Source organism: Centroberyx affinis, unplaced genomic scaffold (genome assembly GCF_046629955.1).
Source record: "Centroberyx affinis isolate AG114_WGS23_722 - 3 ecotype Tasmania unplaced genomic scaffold, CSIRO-AGI_Caff_v1 ptg005081l_1, whole genome shotgun sequence".
NCBI classification, from domain to species: domain Eukaryota; kingdom Metazoa; phylum Chordata; class Actinopteri; order Beryciformes; family Berycidae; genus Centroberyx; species Centroberyx affinis.
In genome coordinates, this window is record NW_027282514.1 from 219,588 (window position 1) to 237,087 (window position 17,500).

At 41.7% G+C, this 17,500-nt stretch overlaps 2 protein-coding genes across 2 annotated transcripts; one reads left to right on the forward strand and one right to left on the reverse strand.

Annotated features, from left to right (window-relative positions):
- Window positions 1–1,921: 1,921 nt before the first annotated feature.
- On the reverse strand, window positions 1,922–4,685 carry LOC139666666 (ras-related protein Rab-39B-like). The gene is made up of 3 exons (XM_071545960.1): window positions 4,471–4,685; window positions 2,971–3,241; window positions 1,922–2,077 (listed from the first exon to the last, which is right to left on the reverse strand). Exons 1-3 carry the CDS (start codon window positions 4,683–4,685, stop codon window positions 1,922–1,924), a joined length of 642 nt encoding a protein of 213 aa, XP_071402061.1.
- Window positions 4,686–7,279: 2,594 nt separating this feature from the next.
- On the forward strand, window positions 7,280–14,352 carry rab38c (RAB38c, member of RAS oncogene family). Its single transcript, XM_071545985.1, has 4 exons — window positions 7,280–7,472; window positions 8,207–8,337; window positions 10,051–10,188; window positions 14,191–14,352. The coding sequence occupies exons 1-4, from the start codon at window positions 7,280–7,282 to the stop codon at window positions 14,350–14,352; spliced, it is 624 nt and encodes a 207-aa protein (XP_071402086.1).
- The last annotated feature ends 3,148 nt before the right edge of the window (window positions 14,353–17,500 follow it).

Here is a 17,500-nt window from a genome sequence, read left to right on the forward strand (position 1 = left end):
ACAGTTTATATGGTAATATTAACTGGATAAACACACAGTTTTATCTATTAATAAGAAATGGACACCAGACCTCACTGTGTGCTTAGGCTTCTTTCCTCCAAAGGCACTCAAAAGAGACGCATCCTCAGCACAATTTAAATCAAATTGACCGGGGATTCATTAAAAACCCAGTGCAAGCTCAGCATTCTTTCCATCTGTTCTTAAACATTTTACAGAGTAATTTAGTAGGTAGATGTGAACTATTCCCAATTCTAGTAAGTATAAACACTGTTAATGTTTACCAATTTGAATGGAAATCTGTGAAATTGTTCTTCAGATAATTATCTTGAAAACACCGCAAATTTTTACCAATTTGAATAGAAATCTGTGTAATTGTTCTGGGGTTCAAATATTTATCATGTGTTCACTTTCTATGTTTCCTGTAATTTTCCACAAAGCCAAATATACTGTATATTCCCATATCTTTAAGAGACAGACTGGTCAACTCATTCATTCTGCTCTCTCAGTGATGAAATTCCGGGTATTGAGTGGAATGGCTATTTACATTATATCAAAAATACAAATATTTTTCTTTCTTTGGAAAAATTGAAGTAAAACGTGAACATGCATTATATTGTAAGCAGAGAAATGGTATCAATAAATGGATAGTAGGCATTGGTGTGAGGAGAGATAATGGGCCCGAATCTAAACAACACACAGCATCGGGCCATTTTCCAAAAGGCTGTAAGAATAAACCTTCGTGGTTCTCACCAGCAAAAGTGAACCGACACAGAATAGTAAACCTTAAACCGGCACTTACGACGACATTTATAAAAACCCTTACTATGATCTATCCGTAATGGCTATCAATGAATTAGCTACAGTCGCTTTTCCCCTCAGTGAATGTACAGTTAGTTATAATAATCAAGAGCGCAGCAAACAAAGTAGAAAAGGAATGTAGGCCTAAAATCGTTTTCACAGTGCACACTCCTCCTCAACCAGCAACCGGTCCTCAGCAGGTCGCACTCATAAACAAACACGAGACAGTCAATATCTCAAGCTTTGGTTCAATTTGTGATCAAGATTCACACTCATTCTTCTCTCCTCTATCTCTTTATTTATCAAGCCACTTGAAATTGTGGCGCTGATCTGCAGTCGCTGAAGATTTACCGTCGGCTCGGCCGTCTCGTTAATCTCTCTCACTGGATATACGAGGCATTACAAGTGAAAAGGATACAGCAGGCTCTGAGATATTGTGCATGTAATGGCAGAGGCATGGCTCGATCTTGGTGCCACCAATTTGGATTGGGTTGATACGTGAGCATCGATCTTAATACACTACACTGACTGTATCAATCTTTAGAGATTTACACCGACTGGAAAGAGCATCAATTCCTGCTGGAGTGTAACTGTACAGGTCTGCAGCAGCCAGATGGAGTAAAGCAGAAGTGGTGGTGACAGAGGCAAAGATAGTTTGTAGGCTCTTAGGATCTTAGGGGTTTAGCATGAGGGGCTGCGACAGCGCTGTGGTCCTGCTGTGGAGGAAACTCTGGAGGTTTTGACACAGCAGACAAACACACATGCACACACACCTGCGCACAAGCAGAGCAGTGAGGGAGAGGCTTGTTTCCTCTGGTTAACCACACTTTGTGCTTCTGCACCTGGTAAAAGTGTCTAGAAAGTTCCCTAAGTCTAGACAGAGGCATAAACAAAACAGGCACCCAAAAGTCTCAGCTTGTTCTCATAGCAAAGTCTTATATATAGGACTAAAGAGGTTCAACTCCAGTCTTTAGGTCAGTGCAGCTCAGCGGTCTAACAACATACGTCTGACAGAACTGGGGTCTGTGTGCAGCCAGAAGAAAGCCTCATCCCTTCCTGTATTCTGAGTCTGAAGTGTCACCACCTGTCGCCCCCCCTTGCTGCGGCCCGGCAGCCCGGCAGATCAGCAGAAGCACTGCCGGTCGCCCTTGGTGACCTCTTCGGAGGAGTGGACGGTGTTGGGGACGAAGCCGCTCTTGACGCCCTCCCAGCCCTCCTGGATCTTGATGTCACCGCTCCGCACCAGCTCAAAGATGTCCCGAGTCAGATCCACAAATGCCTGGAGGAGAATCGGAAACAAAATCATGAAGGAGCAGAAACCGTTTTAAAATGACTCAGAGTCAGGATCATTTCAGTTTGGAGAAAGGCACTGATGCTTCAAAGTATCAATTGTCAAGGGTATTACATGTAGAATTTTTAAGCATCGATATATCATTGTCAAATTAATTGTGATACCTTGGTATAATTACTGTAAACAAACGAGACCATGGACAAGATGATTCATAGCCTCTATCTCATGCCACTCGTATTGTTAGTGCTACCATTTCCCAAAATTGGTCCTCCTCCCCCTCCTTGATGTTTATCCTCTTTTGAGGATAAACATGTTAGAAGTTATTTTTCCATTAGCCTTTCACTCGTTCCACCATCTGCCATTGCGAGAAACTGAAAGCTTTTAGCTCCATTTGTGCTGGAAGAACAGCTCCCCCTTCCTGTTTTGTGCCATAAAGCAATCCAGCAGATTTCCTGTGAAATCTCACGCAGTGGCATGTAATTTATAAAATGCAGTGTAGAGGCTGGTAGAGGCTGACAATCTTCTGGCAATTAAATCTTCTGGTAATTATACTAATGGCTCAAAAATAACGTGGTAATAAATGCTGTTTAAAATGCTACATATTGCACCTTTAATCTATAATTACTGGTTGCTTTAATGAGGAATAACACTCAAACCACTGCATTGTCCTTCATTGTACAGGGAATCAAACCTCAAAGTTCGCACTCCACATATTATATTATATATTGAGTTGGTCACCAGAGGCCTTTCTCAACAGAAACCTGCTTGTGGAGAGTGTTGGGGACGAAGCCGACCACACAACACAAGAAGCACAGATGACACTCGTGTGCAGGAAGCATCTTGTTCTATAGAGACTGTTTTAACAGAGATTAGAGGGACACCTTCTCTACGTTGATAGCATCTCGTGCCGACGTCTCGACGTAGCACATCCCGTAGGCCCCTGCCAGCTTCTCCGCCTCCTGCTGGGTCACCTGACGCTGCGCCTCCAGGTCACACTTGTGACCGACCAATAGGAAGACGATGCTGTGCGGCTGGACGTGGCTCTGGGCCTCCTCCAGCCAATCGTGGACGTTCTGGAACGAGCGGCGGTTGGTGATGTCGAAGAGCAAGAGCCCGCCCACTGAGTTGCGGTAGTAGGCTCTGGTGATAGACCTGCAGGATGGAGGGATGGATAGAAGGAGACACAGAGGCAGATAGATAGATCCTCAGTGAAGGAGGATGGTGCTGCGAGCGAGTGACATTTCGGCTACAAAGGCCAAAAAGCCTGAAGATAAAGCTTTATTATTAGTGCAGCATTTAGCCTTGTGATAGATTACCTCTTCACTAGATGTTTCAGTTGGGTCTCTTCTCTAATTATCTAGCTTACTCATCTCTATTGTACAAATGTGACTTTAATTCTTTGGTCACAGATAGAGGTTGATAATGGTCATAGATTACTTAATGGCCCTTTAAAGTTCCCACGAAATTAACTCCCATTACTTTTACTTCCTGGAAAACAGAGTCAGATTGTTAATGGTGACCTCATGCTGCACCAGTAGGTGTAAATATAAATTCCATCTTATAAATCCAACCAAACTGATTTATGTGTCCCACCCCTCCCATCAAATAAAACTGCCTTTCTCTCCCTGAGTGATATTCCACTGGTTTAGACTTTTGAATGTTCCCAAATCAAGGAAGTAAAAATGCCATTTCGTGGGGTCTTTAAAGAGAGACAGGACCACCCCAACAGGATTGGGGTGGTACGTCCTGATGATGGATGGATGTGGGGTAAGAAGTGTTAAGGCAGTGAAGCCTGGTGATAGACGTGGAGGGAGGAAAGAATGATTTGTAAAAGGAAGGGAGACTTGTAAAAAAATAGATGTGGAAGAGCAGGAGAGAGCTGTCAGAGTTGTGATAGTTTAGATAGAAAGCCCCGGTGTTGGAGCTGGGTAGATGTGTGGATGGAAGGAAGGAGGGGGAGGGGTCAAGGGAGAAAGATAAAGGGAGCAAGAAATAGACAAGAAAAGGAAGAAAGTCTGGTGTAAAGAGAAATAGAGATAAAGCTAGAGAGCATAGTGAATGGAGAGAAAGAGGCAAATGAGAGGAGAACGATTGGTCTCGAGAGGAGAGGAGAGGAGAGGAGAGGAGAGGAGAGGAGAGGAAATTGACCTTGAGGGAGGAAGAGTGAGAAAGAGAGATGCAGCAGATGACGCTGGTGATGTCAAAGACAGAGAGGCAGAGCCATCGCCCACCAGGCTGGTGGATGGAGAGAGAGAGAGAGAGAGAGAGAGAGAGAGAGAGAGAGAGAGAGAGAGAGAGAGAGAGAGAGAGAGAGAGAGAGAGAATAACACACAATGACACCTTCAAACCAAGAAAGTATGAATCAAACATCCTCTCTTCACCTGAACCTCTCCTGTCCTGCCGTGTCCCAGATCTGGAGTTTGATCCTCTTGCCCGGCTCGATCTCCACCAGGCGGGAGAAGAAGTCCACTCCCACAGTGGGGTCTGACACCTGGGCGAAGCGGCCCTCCGTGAACCTCCGGATCAGACACGACTTGCCAACGGTGGAGTCTCCGATGACGATCAGACGGAACTGGTACAGCCATATCGTCTCCATGTCGCACCCGGTCTGTGTGGCAGGAGAAAATCACAGCCGCTGATCTCCAACTTGTCACATTTCTGACCCACTCACTCAGTCTTACCAGGAAATGAAACTGGACTGTTTTAGACCTTTCTTATGCCCATTTCTCTTTCTCTGAATTTGAATGAATTCTGTCTTCAAAAGTTGAAGTTTGAGTTTGTTTGGATGGAAAATGATTTCTGCTGATAATTGTAGCACATTGTGCGAAACTAAATGAAGGAAAAAGAACATGTGAACTGTCAATGACATCAGCAACAATCATATGAAGCATAAATGTGGAAAATAAACATGAAAATCTTGTAACTTCACATGTGAAATTAACATTAAGCTGTTTTCCACATGTAAAATAACAAAAAGACTGTGTCTAATGTGTTTTATACCATGTTAAAATGCACTTTTTTTTGGAGAGGAGAAAATGACAAAAAATAAAATGAAATAAAAAATCAATGAATGGAACTACAGAATAGATTAAGCACACTTTAGCCTCAATTAACAATTAGAGGCAACAAAATGACATCCATGTCTTTACAAACAATTCAAATATTTCAAGGTTTTATACACGATTTCAACACGAATGTGCATTTAATCTGGATAACGTTGGATTAGAGCTGCTATCGCGAGGTGAGAATAATAGGCACAAATTATCTCAGTAATGTCCGTGTGATTTACACTTGGATTATCTGATTTCAGGAGAGGGAGGGGGGTTGGGGCCACTCCTCTCCAACTCAATAAACATTGGCGTAGTCAGCTCCCATGTGGATAGTGGACTGGTTGTTGTACAGCAATAAGATCCAACAAGGCCCGACAGCCTCTTTGAAGCGAACCAGAACCTACTTAGTGAAAAGACAGCGACTAAATATTATGGCGGTTGATATTAGCGCGTCCTAATAGACTACAAGTGATTAGCACGATAAAATATCCCACAAACTTCACTATAAATGACGAGCAAATTGTTTGCATCCTTAGGCCTAGCCCGCACTTAATGCCAGCATGGATACTCTTCACGCTCATGATTAACAAGTAAAATAACAATTAATACAAAATCATTAATTGATGACCCACCTTGAAGTTGAAGCGCTCAGTGGCTGGAAAAAGCAAACCCCATTATAATGATTTTCTCTTCTAAAATGATTTACCAGACAACAGTGGTTGTGTTGTTGCTTACAATCCACCAATAACAGGCCTCATCTTAACCGTTACCGTCACTCTTTGATCTGGTTTTGTGGACTAGGTAAGGCTGTTGGGCGTTTAGGACGAGAGACCATCCGAGCTCGACTCGCCGCTGGTTAATTTTAATATGAGTGTTGATATTTACGTGCGGATCCGCTGATGAAATGGCAGCGGCAGGACACAACAGCAGCATCACACATCTCCTGACTCGGCCGCCCTCATCAGTACCATTACCGTAACTGCAGACACAGCAGCGCGACACAATTGTCTGTGCAGCCTTCAAATGCAGTCGGAAAAACCGTAGGCTAATGTCATGAACAACCGATCACCTGGTGCTAAATGGTATATAGCCTATGGTAAATATGACTCGGATGTTCTATGATAGGCTACCCGAGTTGCCGAAATGTGGGACAGCATGGAAACGGTTTTTTATTTTTCTATGTTATTGTGTGGCATTCCGTGTAAATAATTAGGTCTAGCTTTTTTCCCACTCTTTGTTTAACTTTTAGTTGTCACGCATGTTTTAGTTTTGAATAAAGTATCAAAACATCAATTAGCCTACATGCCTGACTTTTTCACTCCAAAATGTTATATAGCCTAGACCTGTCAATTTTTTTTTTGCCACCTAAAATCCATGAGACACTAATCTATTTTAGGCTATATGCAAATTTCTTAAGATGACTCCTAACATCAATAGGCTACAAACCCATATTGTGCTTAACTTTCATACCAGCAGTCAATATGGAAGATAATATGAGGTGCCATTTTTTTTTTTTTTTTTTTATTTATTTTTAAATGGTGGCTATTTCATTTTGGAACTCAGAAGTCAGAGTTTACGAGGAGCACTTGAAGGCAGCATCATTCAATTACAACTCCATGGATTTGCTCACATGAGAGACAGTCGCGCGGCAGCGTCGGTAGCAGCGTGTGGGCGGACAAGATCCAAAGTAAACGAATCAAGACTGTGTTAATATGTGGGAGGACCGCACTGACTGCAGGCGTCGTGACCGCTTCTCTCGCAAATCTCATTGATTATGGCTTGGATTACCAATAATAACCACTGGATGGAAGGAATTACAGGCTAATAACTCCAGGTTTTTTTCTATTTATGGGGATTTTTTTGCTAGAAATAGACTGCCAAACCCCAGGTGAGGACTGTAAAGTAGTGAAAAGAGACGTTATCTGTGAAAAGTGAGAAGACCGTAACGAAAGTCAATATTCTTATTGGGATTTATAGTGTCTGCCTACTCAATACTGACTTTTTCATACTTTATGGTACTTTATTAGCCCTTAGGCTGTGGGATCACTACAGTTTTGCTGTGATTTCTGGAGAGCATCCTTCTAAAAGTTATTTTAGGTCTACTGTTCCCTAAGTGGAGGAGGTTTTTCCAGCTCCCACCATGCAGCAGGAGCATTTGTTCAAAGTCCTGGTCATCGGGGACCTGGGAGTCGGTAAAACGTCCATCATCAAGCGCTACGTCCATCAGATCTTCTCCCAGCACTACCGCGCCACCATCGGGGTGGACTTCGCTCTGAAGGCGCTGCACTGGGACAACGGCTCCGTGATCCGGCTCCAGCTGTGGGATATAGCTGGTGTGTGGAAAAATAATGACCATACATCTTTTATTTAACAGACCTATCCTACTAAAGTCATATGGGCTACTGCTGCTGCCATTGTTAAAGTAAAACTGCAATTCTCCATCAGTGTGCCTTGATTCAAATGTAGCCTAGACGTAGAAGTGGGTTAAGGCATTTTATTTGTGTGTGTGTGTGTGTGTGTGTGTGTGTGTGTGTGTGTGTGTGTGTGTGTGTGTGTGTGTGTGTGTGTGTGTGTGTGTATTCTGGGATCACTGGAAACAAACAGCCATTGTTTGACCTACTGTTTGTCCAATTGAGCCAAACTTCAGGAAAAGGCTGACCTAGTTGGCTAAAACGTTTTGAGAACAATTTAATAATTAGCAAGTAATGTCTAAAAATCCATAAATATAAAGTAGTAGCTGTGTTTGACAATGATGTGGCTCCCTATAGTCAGAGTCTCCTTCTGTTCCAGCGGGTCCCACCCTGTCATTTTGTGCCTCGTCGAGGAATGTGGATCTTGTGCTCAGCTAGTCCCATGCTCATAATAATCAGTCACATGAGGATGGCTACTGTAGAATCCCTCTACACACACACACACACACACACACACACACACACACACATCCTTATGTGTCAACAATAAACCCTGCTGTTCGCTTAAATTTAAGTTTAAATTGATTTAAAGTGTATGTGCTGTTACATAATAATGTGTGTGTCTGATGGCCCATTTCTCCGTCCGTCTGTCCCAGGACAGGAGCGGTACGGGAACATGACTCGTGTGTATTACCGGGAGGCGGTGGGAGCGCTGGTAGTGTTTGACGTGACGAGGGCGTCCACCTTCGACGCCGTGCTGAAGTGGAAGGACGACCTGGACGCCAAGGTCAGGCGGTGGCTCTGGAGTCGAGTTCCCTGTCAGTGTTTTGTTTCTCTGGCTGCTGGCCTGGGTCGAGTCCCAACTCCCAGCCCATTTCTAGTCAATATGTCTAAAACCAGTGGTGGAAGAAGTACTGAGATCTTTTACTTAAGTAAAAGTAGCAATACAACAATGTAAAGATACTCCATTACAAGTAAAAGTCCTGCATTCAAAACCTTACTTAAGTAAAAGTACATAAGTATTGGCAGCAAAATGTACTTAGAGTATCAAAGTAAACATACTCATTATGCAAACGGTCCCCGTTTAGAGAGTTATATTTTTCATAAATTATTGGAATATTAATACTGATTTATTGACATACATGTACATGTAAGCAGTATTTTAAAGTTGTCAACGTGAAGCTGATCTTAACAATTTAGCTATACTTTTGGGTAGTCTAATCTATAACAATGCTATTTTATAGTTATTTTATAAAGATGATCAAATGTTTTAAATATAAAATATTGATCTGAAAAGTAACTAGTAACTATAGCTGTGAAATAAATGTAATGGAGTAAAAAGTACAATATTTCCCTCTAATGTAGTGGAGTATAAGTACAAAGTAGCATAAAATGGAAATACTCAAGTAAAGTACAAGTACCTCAAAATTGTACTTAAGTACAGTACTTGAGTAAATGTACTTAGTTACTTTCCACCACTGTCTAAAACAGATGGGTAAACTGAGCAGTGTGTCACGTACATCATGTGTCTGAACGACCCTCTCAACCTTTGACACATCTCCCCATGTCTCTCTCCCCATGTGTTTCATGTCACTCTCCTAAATAACATGTTTTCATACGACGTTTGTATGATATCCACACATTTGAGTCGTACTGTTTACTTACGCATGGCCAGTCACTTAAACAACTTAGGTTAAGGTTACAGTTAAGGTTAGGGTTTGACTTAGGCAGCTAAAACTTTGGTTAAGGTTAGGGTGAGGTTTTGGTCATGGTTAAATAAGTAAAACTTACGCTGAAAATAACTCAAAACAGAAAAAAAAAATGTCAGGAATTGTCGGGGGTTGACGGCAAGTGTTCACATCTAGCCACCACACTATTTCAATGTCAAACTACAGCCTGTTTCAGTCATGTGAGCTCTGCCTCTTGTTTTACTCAATTTGTAGAATATCATACAAAATTCAGGCTGCATTACTTTTCGTTACTATAAGTACAAATTTGATAAGAGAACAGGCTCAAAAATTATCTTAAAACTGCACTAGACAACTTTGCATGCTGGCGGCTCCTAATGGCAGCATCAGGTAAAAATTTGAAGAATTTGAACTTCAATACCCAGAAATCCTGTAATGTGACGTCAGTAAACTGCAAACGGCACGCTCATGTTTATCTACTGGGCCGGTCTGTGATGCTTTATGGAGACAAGAAAAGCAAAAGATCTAACGTTAATGAGTCCAGCTTTTTTTTTCTGTTTGTAGTTTGATCTCAAGTTTCGATTCATCATGTCCTGTGGACAGATAAGTCCACAGTCCAGAGTTTAATATGGGCAAATAGGGCAAATCTATAGGTTCTCTTGCCTATTGTGGCTTTAAATAATCTAAAAAAGTATGTTATACTATCAGTGGGAGCATGATCAGAAAAAAATGTTTGTGACACAAATCTTGAATAGTACAACACACCCAACCTGAGCTTGTATCTTTTGTAACTCCCTGCTCTCTCTCCTCAGGTGACTCTGAACCATGGGAAGCCAGTTCCAGCTGTACTGCTGGCCAACAAGGCAGACCAAGTGTCCGTCCAGCAGCCCAAACTAGACTCCTTCTGCAAGGAGAACGGCTTCGTTGGCTGGTTCGAGACCTCGGCCAAGGTACGAGAGGGGAGAGACGGGATATTGACTTTGGAGACGAGCAGACAATATACTGCAGTTTTTGAAAGAGACGAATCAAAGGGAACGATATATAGAGAAAGAGCTAGCAACATTAGGTAACATTTTTAGTGGTAATTCTCTCTACCAGTTATTCCTAAACTTTGGGTCAGGATAAAAAACAAAATTGGGTCAGAGGCCTTTTAAGGATGGGTCCCCAATTGAAAAGAGTGTATGTTGTAAAGGAGCTTGATTCCCCCGGAAAACATTCAAGAATAATTTACACATTCAGGTTAACTACATATTTGATGGGCTAATACGATGGAAATAACAATAGACTGGCAACCCACTGCAAAGGATTGTGAAAATTGCTGTATGGCGTTTCAATGCAGCCACTACTTATCCATGCATAAGAGGTTGGGATACACAGCTTGCTCTGGTGTCAAGAGACGACCAGTGGAATGTCTGCAGTCTGCTGTGAAATAGCGTTGTGTTTTTTCCTCTCGTTCACAGCCTCGCTGACTGTCTAATGAGTTACTCACCAGGGTGCAAGTAGTAGTGCAGAGATAATAGTGAGTGGACAGATAGGCTGACCCGCTCACACAGGTCAAATTGACTAAGATGAGAGGAATTACTGAGTCTCTTTGAACAGGGTGTGACATCCTGAATTTTTCATCATTTCGGTATGCGGCACCAAAGTGAAAAGGGAAATAGTTAATATCCCTTATTTTAGGTAAAAAACAATGACATCCTTTATGTTGCTTGTCAAATTGACCAGCAAGGTATATTTGCTCAAAACAAAAATGCTCAAACAATCAGGTAAAACCAGAAAGAACTTTATTTTTTCTTGTCTGATCAGACTCATTCTCACTTATAATACAGACAAATTTACCAAAATATATTTTGCCCATAAAAGTCTTGTTAACTTGAATGTGAGCTACATGTACAAATACATTTTGAGACAGTTTTGTATGTTGAAACATAACTACCGGTATAAACATATTATGTATGAAATGTAAATGTACCACTGAGATACTTTATGTTGAATAGCCATTTAAAATAGCCTAAATGGTTATTTACATCTATAGGCTACATAGGGTTTAAAGGAGAAAGCAAACTCAAAACATTAATTTAGCAAATATTTATCAAAAAATCAAATCTAAAACACATAGCATGTTTGAGGGCTCCTGTCAGTCAAGGGGAACTTGGAATCTCACTGACACCATAGACTGTGACATCACAATCAGATCAGTGGAAGCAGAAAGTCTCAACTGCAGCGGCCCACAGAGGCATATTCTTGTTCTTAGCGCAATGGAGGCGACAACCAAGAGACAAAGACAAAGAAATAAGAAGATAAAGGACAGTGCGGTCCAGCAGAAGATGGAGATGGAGGATGCCCAGGTGAGCCCCGCCCACATCGCAGCAGGGGGCAGAGCCTACCTGGAACCCCCTGTTGTTGAGAGGCGAGAGAAGACCAAGGGGGAGAAATGGAGTGATCAGATCCGTCAGATGGAGATGGAGGCAGAAGCCAAAGTCATGCAGGCCTTCTATCAGCAGACCCAGTGTGGCCAGGCAGCAGAGGGAAGGATTCAGATCGAAATGGAGGCAGAAGCCAAAGTCATGCAGGCTTTCTACCAGCAGACCGGGACTGCCCAGGCTGCAGAGAATGGCATTCAAAAACCCAATGCAGAGCTGCAGAGGGCCCAGAAGAAGATTCAGGAGCAGGCCATCCAGATCAGTGCCTACGAGCGGGAGAAGATGGTCGTTTTCCAGCACACACAGGCTGCAGAGAAAACAATTGCAGAGCTTCAGCTGCAACTGGGGAAAGCCCACAATGATGTTGAGGAGCAAGCTTCCAAGTTCAAGGCCTTGGAGGTGAAAAACGAGGCTCTTGACCACGAACTGGACGAGCTAAAGGAAACGCTCCAGAGGGAGAAGCAGCTGAACACCCAGGCTGCTGACAAAAGTGAAGCGGCCATCCTGGGCCTGCAGCTGCAACTCTTGGACATGGACAACGTGCAGAAGAAGGCTCTGTCTAAAGCTGAGGAGTTGAACGAAACTCTGCTGAAGGAGAGAAAGGAGAAAGAGGAGGTGCAGAAGGCGCTGGAGGAGTGCCTGGCCTCCAAGCTGGCTCAGCAGAACCAAGCTGAGCAGCAGCTGGAGAGCCGCCTCCTCCAGTGGGAAGAGGAGAGGGCCGGTCTCCTCAAGGCCAAAACTGAGATCCAGCAGGCCTTGGAGGTGAAAGAGCAAGAGTGGGCAAAGACACAGAGCATCATGGCGGCCAGGATTGCTGACCTTGAGAGGGACATCAGCGCAGTTTTGGAGAAAAAGGCCAAGAAGAAGCGCAGCTGGTGGCGAAAACTCACTAATGCCTTCACCCAGACCAACAAAGAGAAGAAGAAGGAAGAGGAAAAGATGGAGTCCACCACCAACAAGGGCTCCTTCAAATACCTAAGATTCTTCAAGCGAAGAGCCTGACCACATCACCACCTGTGCTCACGCTCATACACACACCCAACCCCCCAACATCCATTTCCAAATTCCTCCAAACCCTTTCCCTCCTATTTTTCTTGAATAAATGATGTCAGCAATGATATCTACAAAAATGTACTGCCTGTATAGCTGTATTTCCTGTAGAGAATTGTAAATTACAATACAATCCACTACAATCAACAGTGTAGGCGTAACTTAACTATCAATTGTGGTTTTGCTATTTAAATGCTGCTAAAAATAGGACCTTCTCTTCTCTCTCTCCTAAACAATCAAACTCAGAAATAGAAGTAGAGATACTGTGTTACTCTACCTGGAGTCACATCATGACCTTGGTATTTTAAGGTTATTTTAGTCAAAAATAATTTACTCATATAATGCAGCTCTAAAAGTAGTCTTAACTTTTCAGTACAGTGAATTTGACTAAACTCCTACACTGACCTAAATTCAGTCTAAACATTAATAACTATGTGTCACTCATGGTATCAGAGATATGGCAATTCAAAAACACAGTCTTGATTTAGACTTTGTTTTACTTACTTGTTCAGACCAATTCTGTCCAGTTTGGTGTGAGACAGGATCACCAATCAAGTCTCTCTCTATGGCAAGCAGTTCTCGTATGAGAGGTTTGGTTTGTGTGTATTTGTATGTCTATGAATACAAAACTTTAAACATAGTCAAAACTTTGATCTGCATTCTGTTTCTACACCTAAATTGTGTACAGACTTTATCAACATGAACTCAGAAGCATTCAAAATATAAATAAAATCAATAACAATAAAATGCATTAAGATGTTTATATTGGGTGTGTGCAATTACCTCAGCACACAAACGCCTCCAGGTCAAAATGACCCATAACATCATCTTTGTCTACAAAATCTGCACAGACATTTCACAACACATCATTGTGTCCAAATTTTACATATAAGTCAATGACCCTAAAGGAGGAAAAGTCATTGAATATCATGGAGTAAAAGAGAGGTTAAATATGTTTTTGTTTAACTTAAAAGCTGAAATGGGTCGAATTGACCTGCAACCTAACGGGAGGGTTAAGGATAATACTTCTGGCTTTGATGAAAGCTGCACTAGGCAGTTTTGTATGTTGGTGGCTCGTAAAGGCAGTGAGTAACTTTCTGAAAACATTTCATTTCAATACCCAGAAATCATGAAAAAACAGCTGCACACAGCACACAACAATAGAGCGAATCTACAATGGGATTGGGATGTTCATCTCTATTGCAGCTCCACTTTGTGATTTAGGCTGATAAGACAGGTGTATTTGAAATAAAATTCTTGCCTAGTGCAGCTTTAATATCTCAGACCACCATCATCCTGCTAGACACCAAAACGAGCCATCATATAATGTGCATTGTGAATGGTAAACCTTTTAATACACAAGAAAAAATAAGAATAGTACATATTATTGTGTACATTTGCCTTCAAGCCATCCAGTATGCTACGGCTTTACAAAGTACATTATTTCTCTACATGTATTTCTTTGTTTTGGTTCCTCAGGAGAACACAAACATCGAGGAGGCAGCCCGATGCTTGGTGCAACACATCCTGGCCAACGAGGAGAGCACAGTGACGGACGGGGACCCCGGCTCCCTGGTCCTATCAGCATACAGCAACAACAAGAAGAACCACCTCAGCTGCAAGTCATGTGCCAAGTCCTGACTCCCGACCAGTCACAGATAACCAGGAGGTGAACAGTTAGGTTCGGCTCAGCAATTAGTGAAGAAGATGTAAAACAGGTTAGCTTCACCCCAAACTGTCATAGACTGCGTTCACACTGCTTCATTCAGAACTGTTGCTCATGTCTGACTTTTCTGGATGACTGTTCATGTCTGTTCTAGGATGTAACCCATGTCTGAATGTGCAGAGTAACAATAACAAAAGACGTCACTTTCTTTGTCTTTCCAACACTTCTGTTTGTTTTGAACACATTTCGGTTACAGTGCCTTCGAGTTTTGACTGAATTGACTCGTCTCCTTAAATACGGAATTGAAAAAAATGTGACTCTGTGCAGTTTCTTACTGTTCACACTGCTGAGAAAACATCCAATCTGTGTCTGATATGAGAAAAAAACAAAACAGAATTGGGACATTTTCAGCTGCCATAGAGATAGGCATCCCCCCCTCCCCCCTTTCAGCTTTTCCTGGGCATTCTTCATGCCCTTTTGAAGGTGATGCTATGAAGGTGATGGAACTGATAAGTTGAAAATAATGCTTTTAGAGAATTTGAACACAGCTGATGTGTTTCGCACATGTTCTTGAAAAAGTCTATAGAGTCCCCCGTCTTTGATGCATACTGCACTGCGAGTTCACCTAAATTAACTATATTGCATTAGAGCTGGGTCTGAAGACATTCACTGCACCAGACCCCTTTGTATATTCTTCTGTGAACTCCAACTGGTGGTAAGATGAACAACCACTGTGAATTTTGTATCAGAAACATTTGTATTTGTTTTAAAAGGTGGGTAAATTCAATTTCACAAATGAAAAGGTGCGGCAGCAGGTTGGCCTAGTGGTTAGATAGACCTTCAATGTCTTTGTCCTTCAGCAAGACATTGAATCCTTATCAGATCCTGGCGCTGTTCTTCAACTGACCTTGTGCTCCGGTTGGGGGTGGGGGAGGAGGAGGGGGGTGGGCTGGCAAAAAGAGAATCATGAAGAGAATTTTCCTCTGCCAATTGATAATGTCTCACTAATTATCAGTAGCAGTAGTTATAGTGGTAGTATCAGTAACAAATATGTCACCTTGTTTTGACCTGTAATTGCAGTTTAATTTGGAAACTGTTGCAGTGTAGCAGTGAGATGCATCATTTCCCCAAGTTTAATCAAAATCTCATCTGTGGTGTCTGTAATTTTGCACATGATGGACAGACATTAACAAATCTGAACAACTGCTACAGGGCAGGGAAGCCTGAAACAGCGCCCCCTGGAGGAAGTAGAGGTTCAATGTTTTGCTCAATAGCATTTACTGTAAGCAAGGATGGACATTTGTCATCATAGGGCACTGAACCTGAACCTGAACCTGATCCATGCAGTTACATACAAGATGGTCTCTCTAACCACCAAGTCACCACACTTGAACTGCGTTACAGACTCATTCAGACTCATGGAGCTGGTTTGAGTGCAGATCAGAGGCATCATGTCAGCTACGTGTCTGAAATGCATCCACTGGGTTTAAACCTGTGAAGGTGAATGAGCAGTTCACAAAGGTATACTATCCAGCTGCTGAGGATCACTGTCCTAGAAGTAAATTACTTATTTCTCTGCTAAAATGTAAAGACATTTTTTTCACAAGAACACAAACTGATGGACTGGAAGCCTGAGGGGAAAACTGTTTTCACATCCTACAGAGAAAAACACTAAAGAATCACTGACAGTCAGAAATATAAAACATAGGCAAATATGAAACATAAATGCTACATCGATATTGTGGGAGAAACGATTTTGCAGATTTGTCAATTAAATGGACTATTCAATTAGTTAATACAATCCTTGCTTATATATTGTACACTCTGACTAGCTATGACAGTAGTGCCTCCTCCTATATGTTTTCCTTATAAGATTGCTTCATTTACAGTCAGTAAGATTGTGATATTTTCTGCAACAGTTGAGGAATCATTTGTACTTTGAAAATATATGTAGAGTTTCACTCCAAAATATCCACAAATGTGATGTTAAAAGACACAGATGAACACTTCATCAAATGATGGATATTTCATTTTGGAATGAAACTCTTCATATTAATACCTGCAGTAGCAAACTTGACTCGTTCAGCGTTCTCAAACTTTTGGATCCATCATCAGTATGAAGCATTTTCCTAAACCCTAAAATCAATTTGTCACCAGTGGAAAGGCCTTAGTGGAAGCAGAACCTGAAGGATGTGTGGTGTTTCTCTGAACAACGCTGCCTTTGGTGATTCTGCCTCAAGTCTTGTTTGAAATTCCATGTTTTTAAATTAGGCATCTGTTTTATTTTACTTCATACTCTTTGATGTATAATAGCCCGGCCTTGTAATGCAATGTTTGTAATTACATTCTGTACAGACTGTATGCAAAACTGCAATAAAAATAGCTTTTGTGTTTTTTTTAACATAAAATCCTATTTTTCAATGGTGCATCCACAAACTGCACAGTATATTTGCAGCATACAGGGTCTTTGCAAGGGTCAAAGGCCATGTCATCTCCTTTCATCCCACATCATCTTCTCATTTCACCCTCAGGTTTTTAAGTGACCCTTGACCTGATATTGAGGAAATATCAGGCGACAGCGATATTCATCCTGTAAAATATGCTAATTCTCCTTTACAAAAAACTATGAAACAAACATATCCAATGAAGGATACTCCACAAATATCACAATAAAATGTGAACAGCACTAATATAGAAACATTATAGGAATAATATTGTGCTATAAAAACACCATAAACTATGATATAACAGTACCACAGTCCCACTAAAAGTCCCTATAGGAATATTATAGGAATAGTGTTATTGTGATACCATAAAAAAAAAAGAAAAACTATAAGCCTATAGTAGCTACCACAGCCACACTATAGTCCCTATAGAAATATTATAAAAAATATTGCAGTGATTCTATACAAAAACGGTAAATTCACTATAAAACCACTATTGAGACACTATCAATCCCTAAAGGTAGGCTATATTACAGGAATATTATATTGATTTATATTGGGCCGTATTATGAAGCGGAGCCAAAACAAAACATGCCACTGGCCTTGAATGCATTGACGGGCACTGTACCCGGGGATTTTCCTCCCTATGTGTCTACATTTCATTGGACAGCGGGCAATT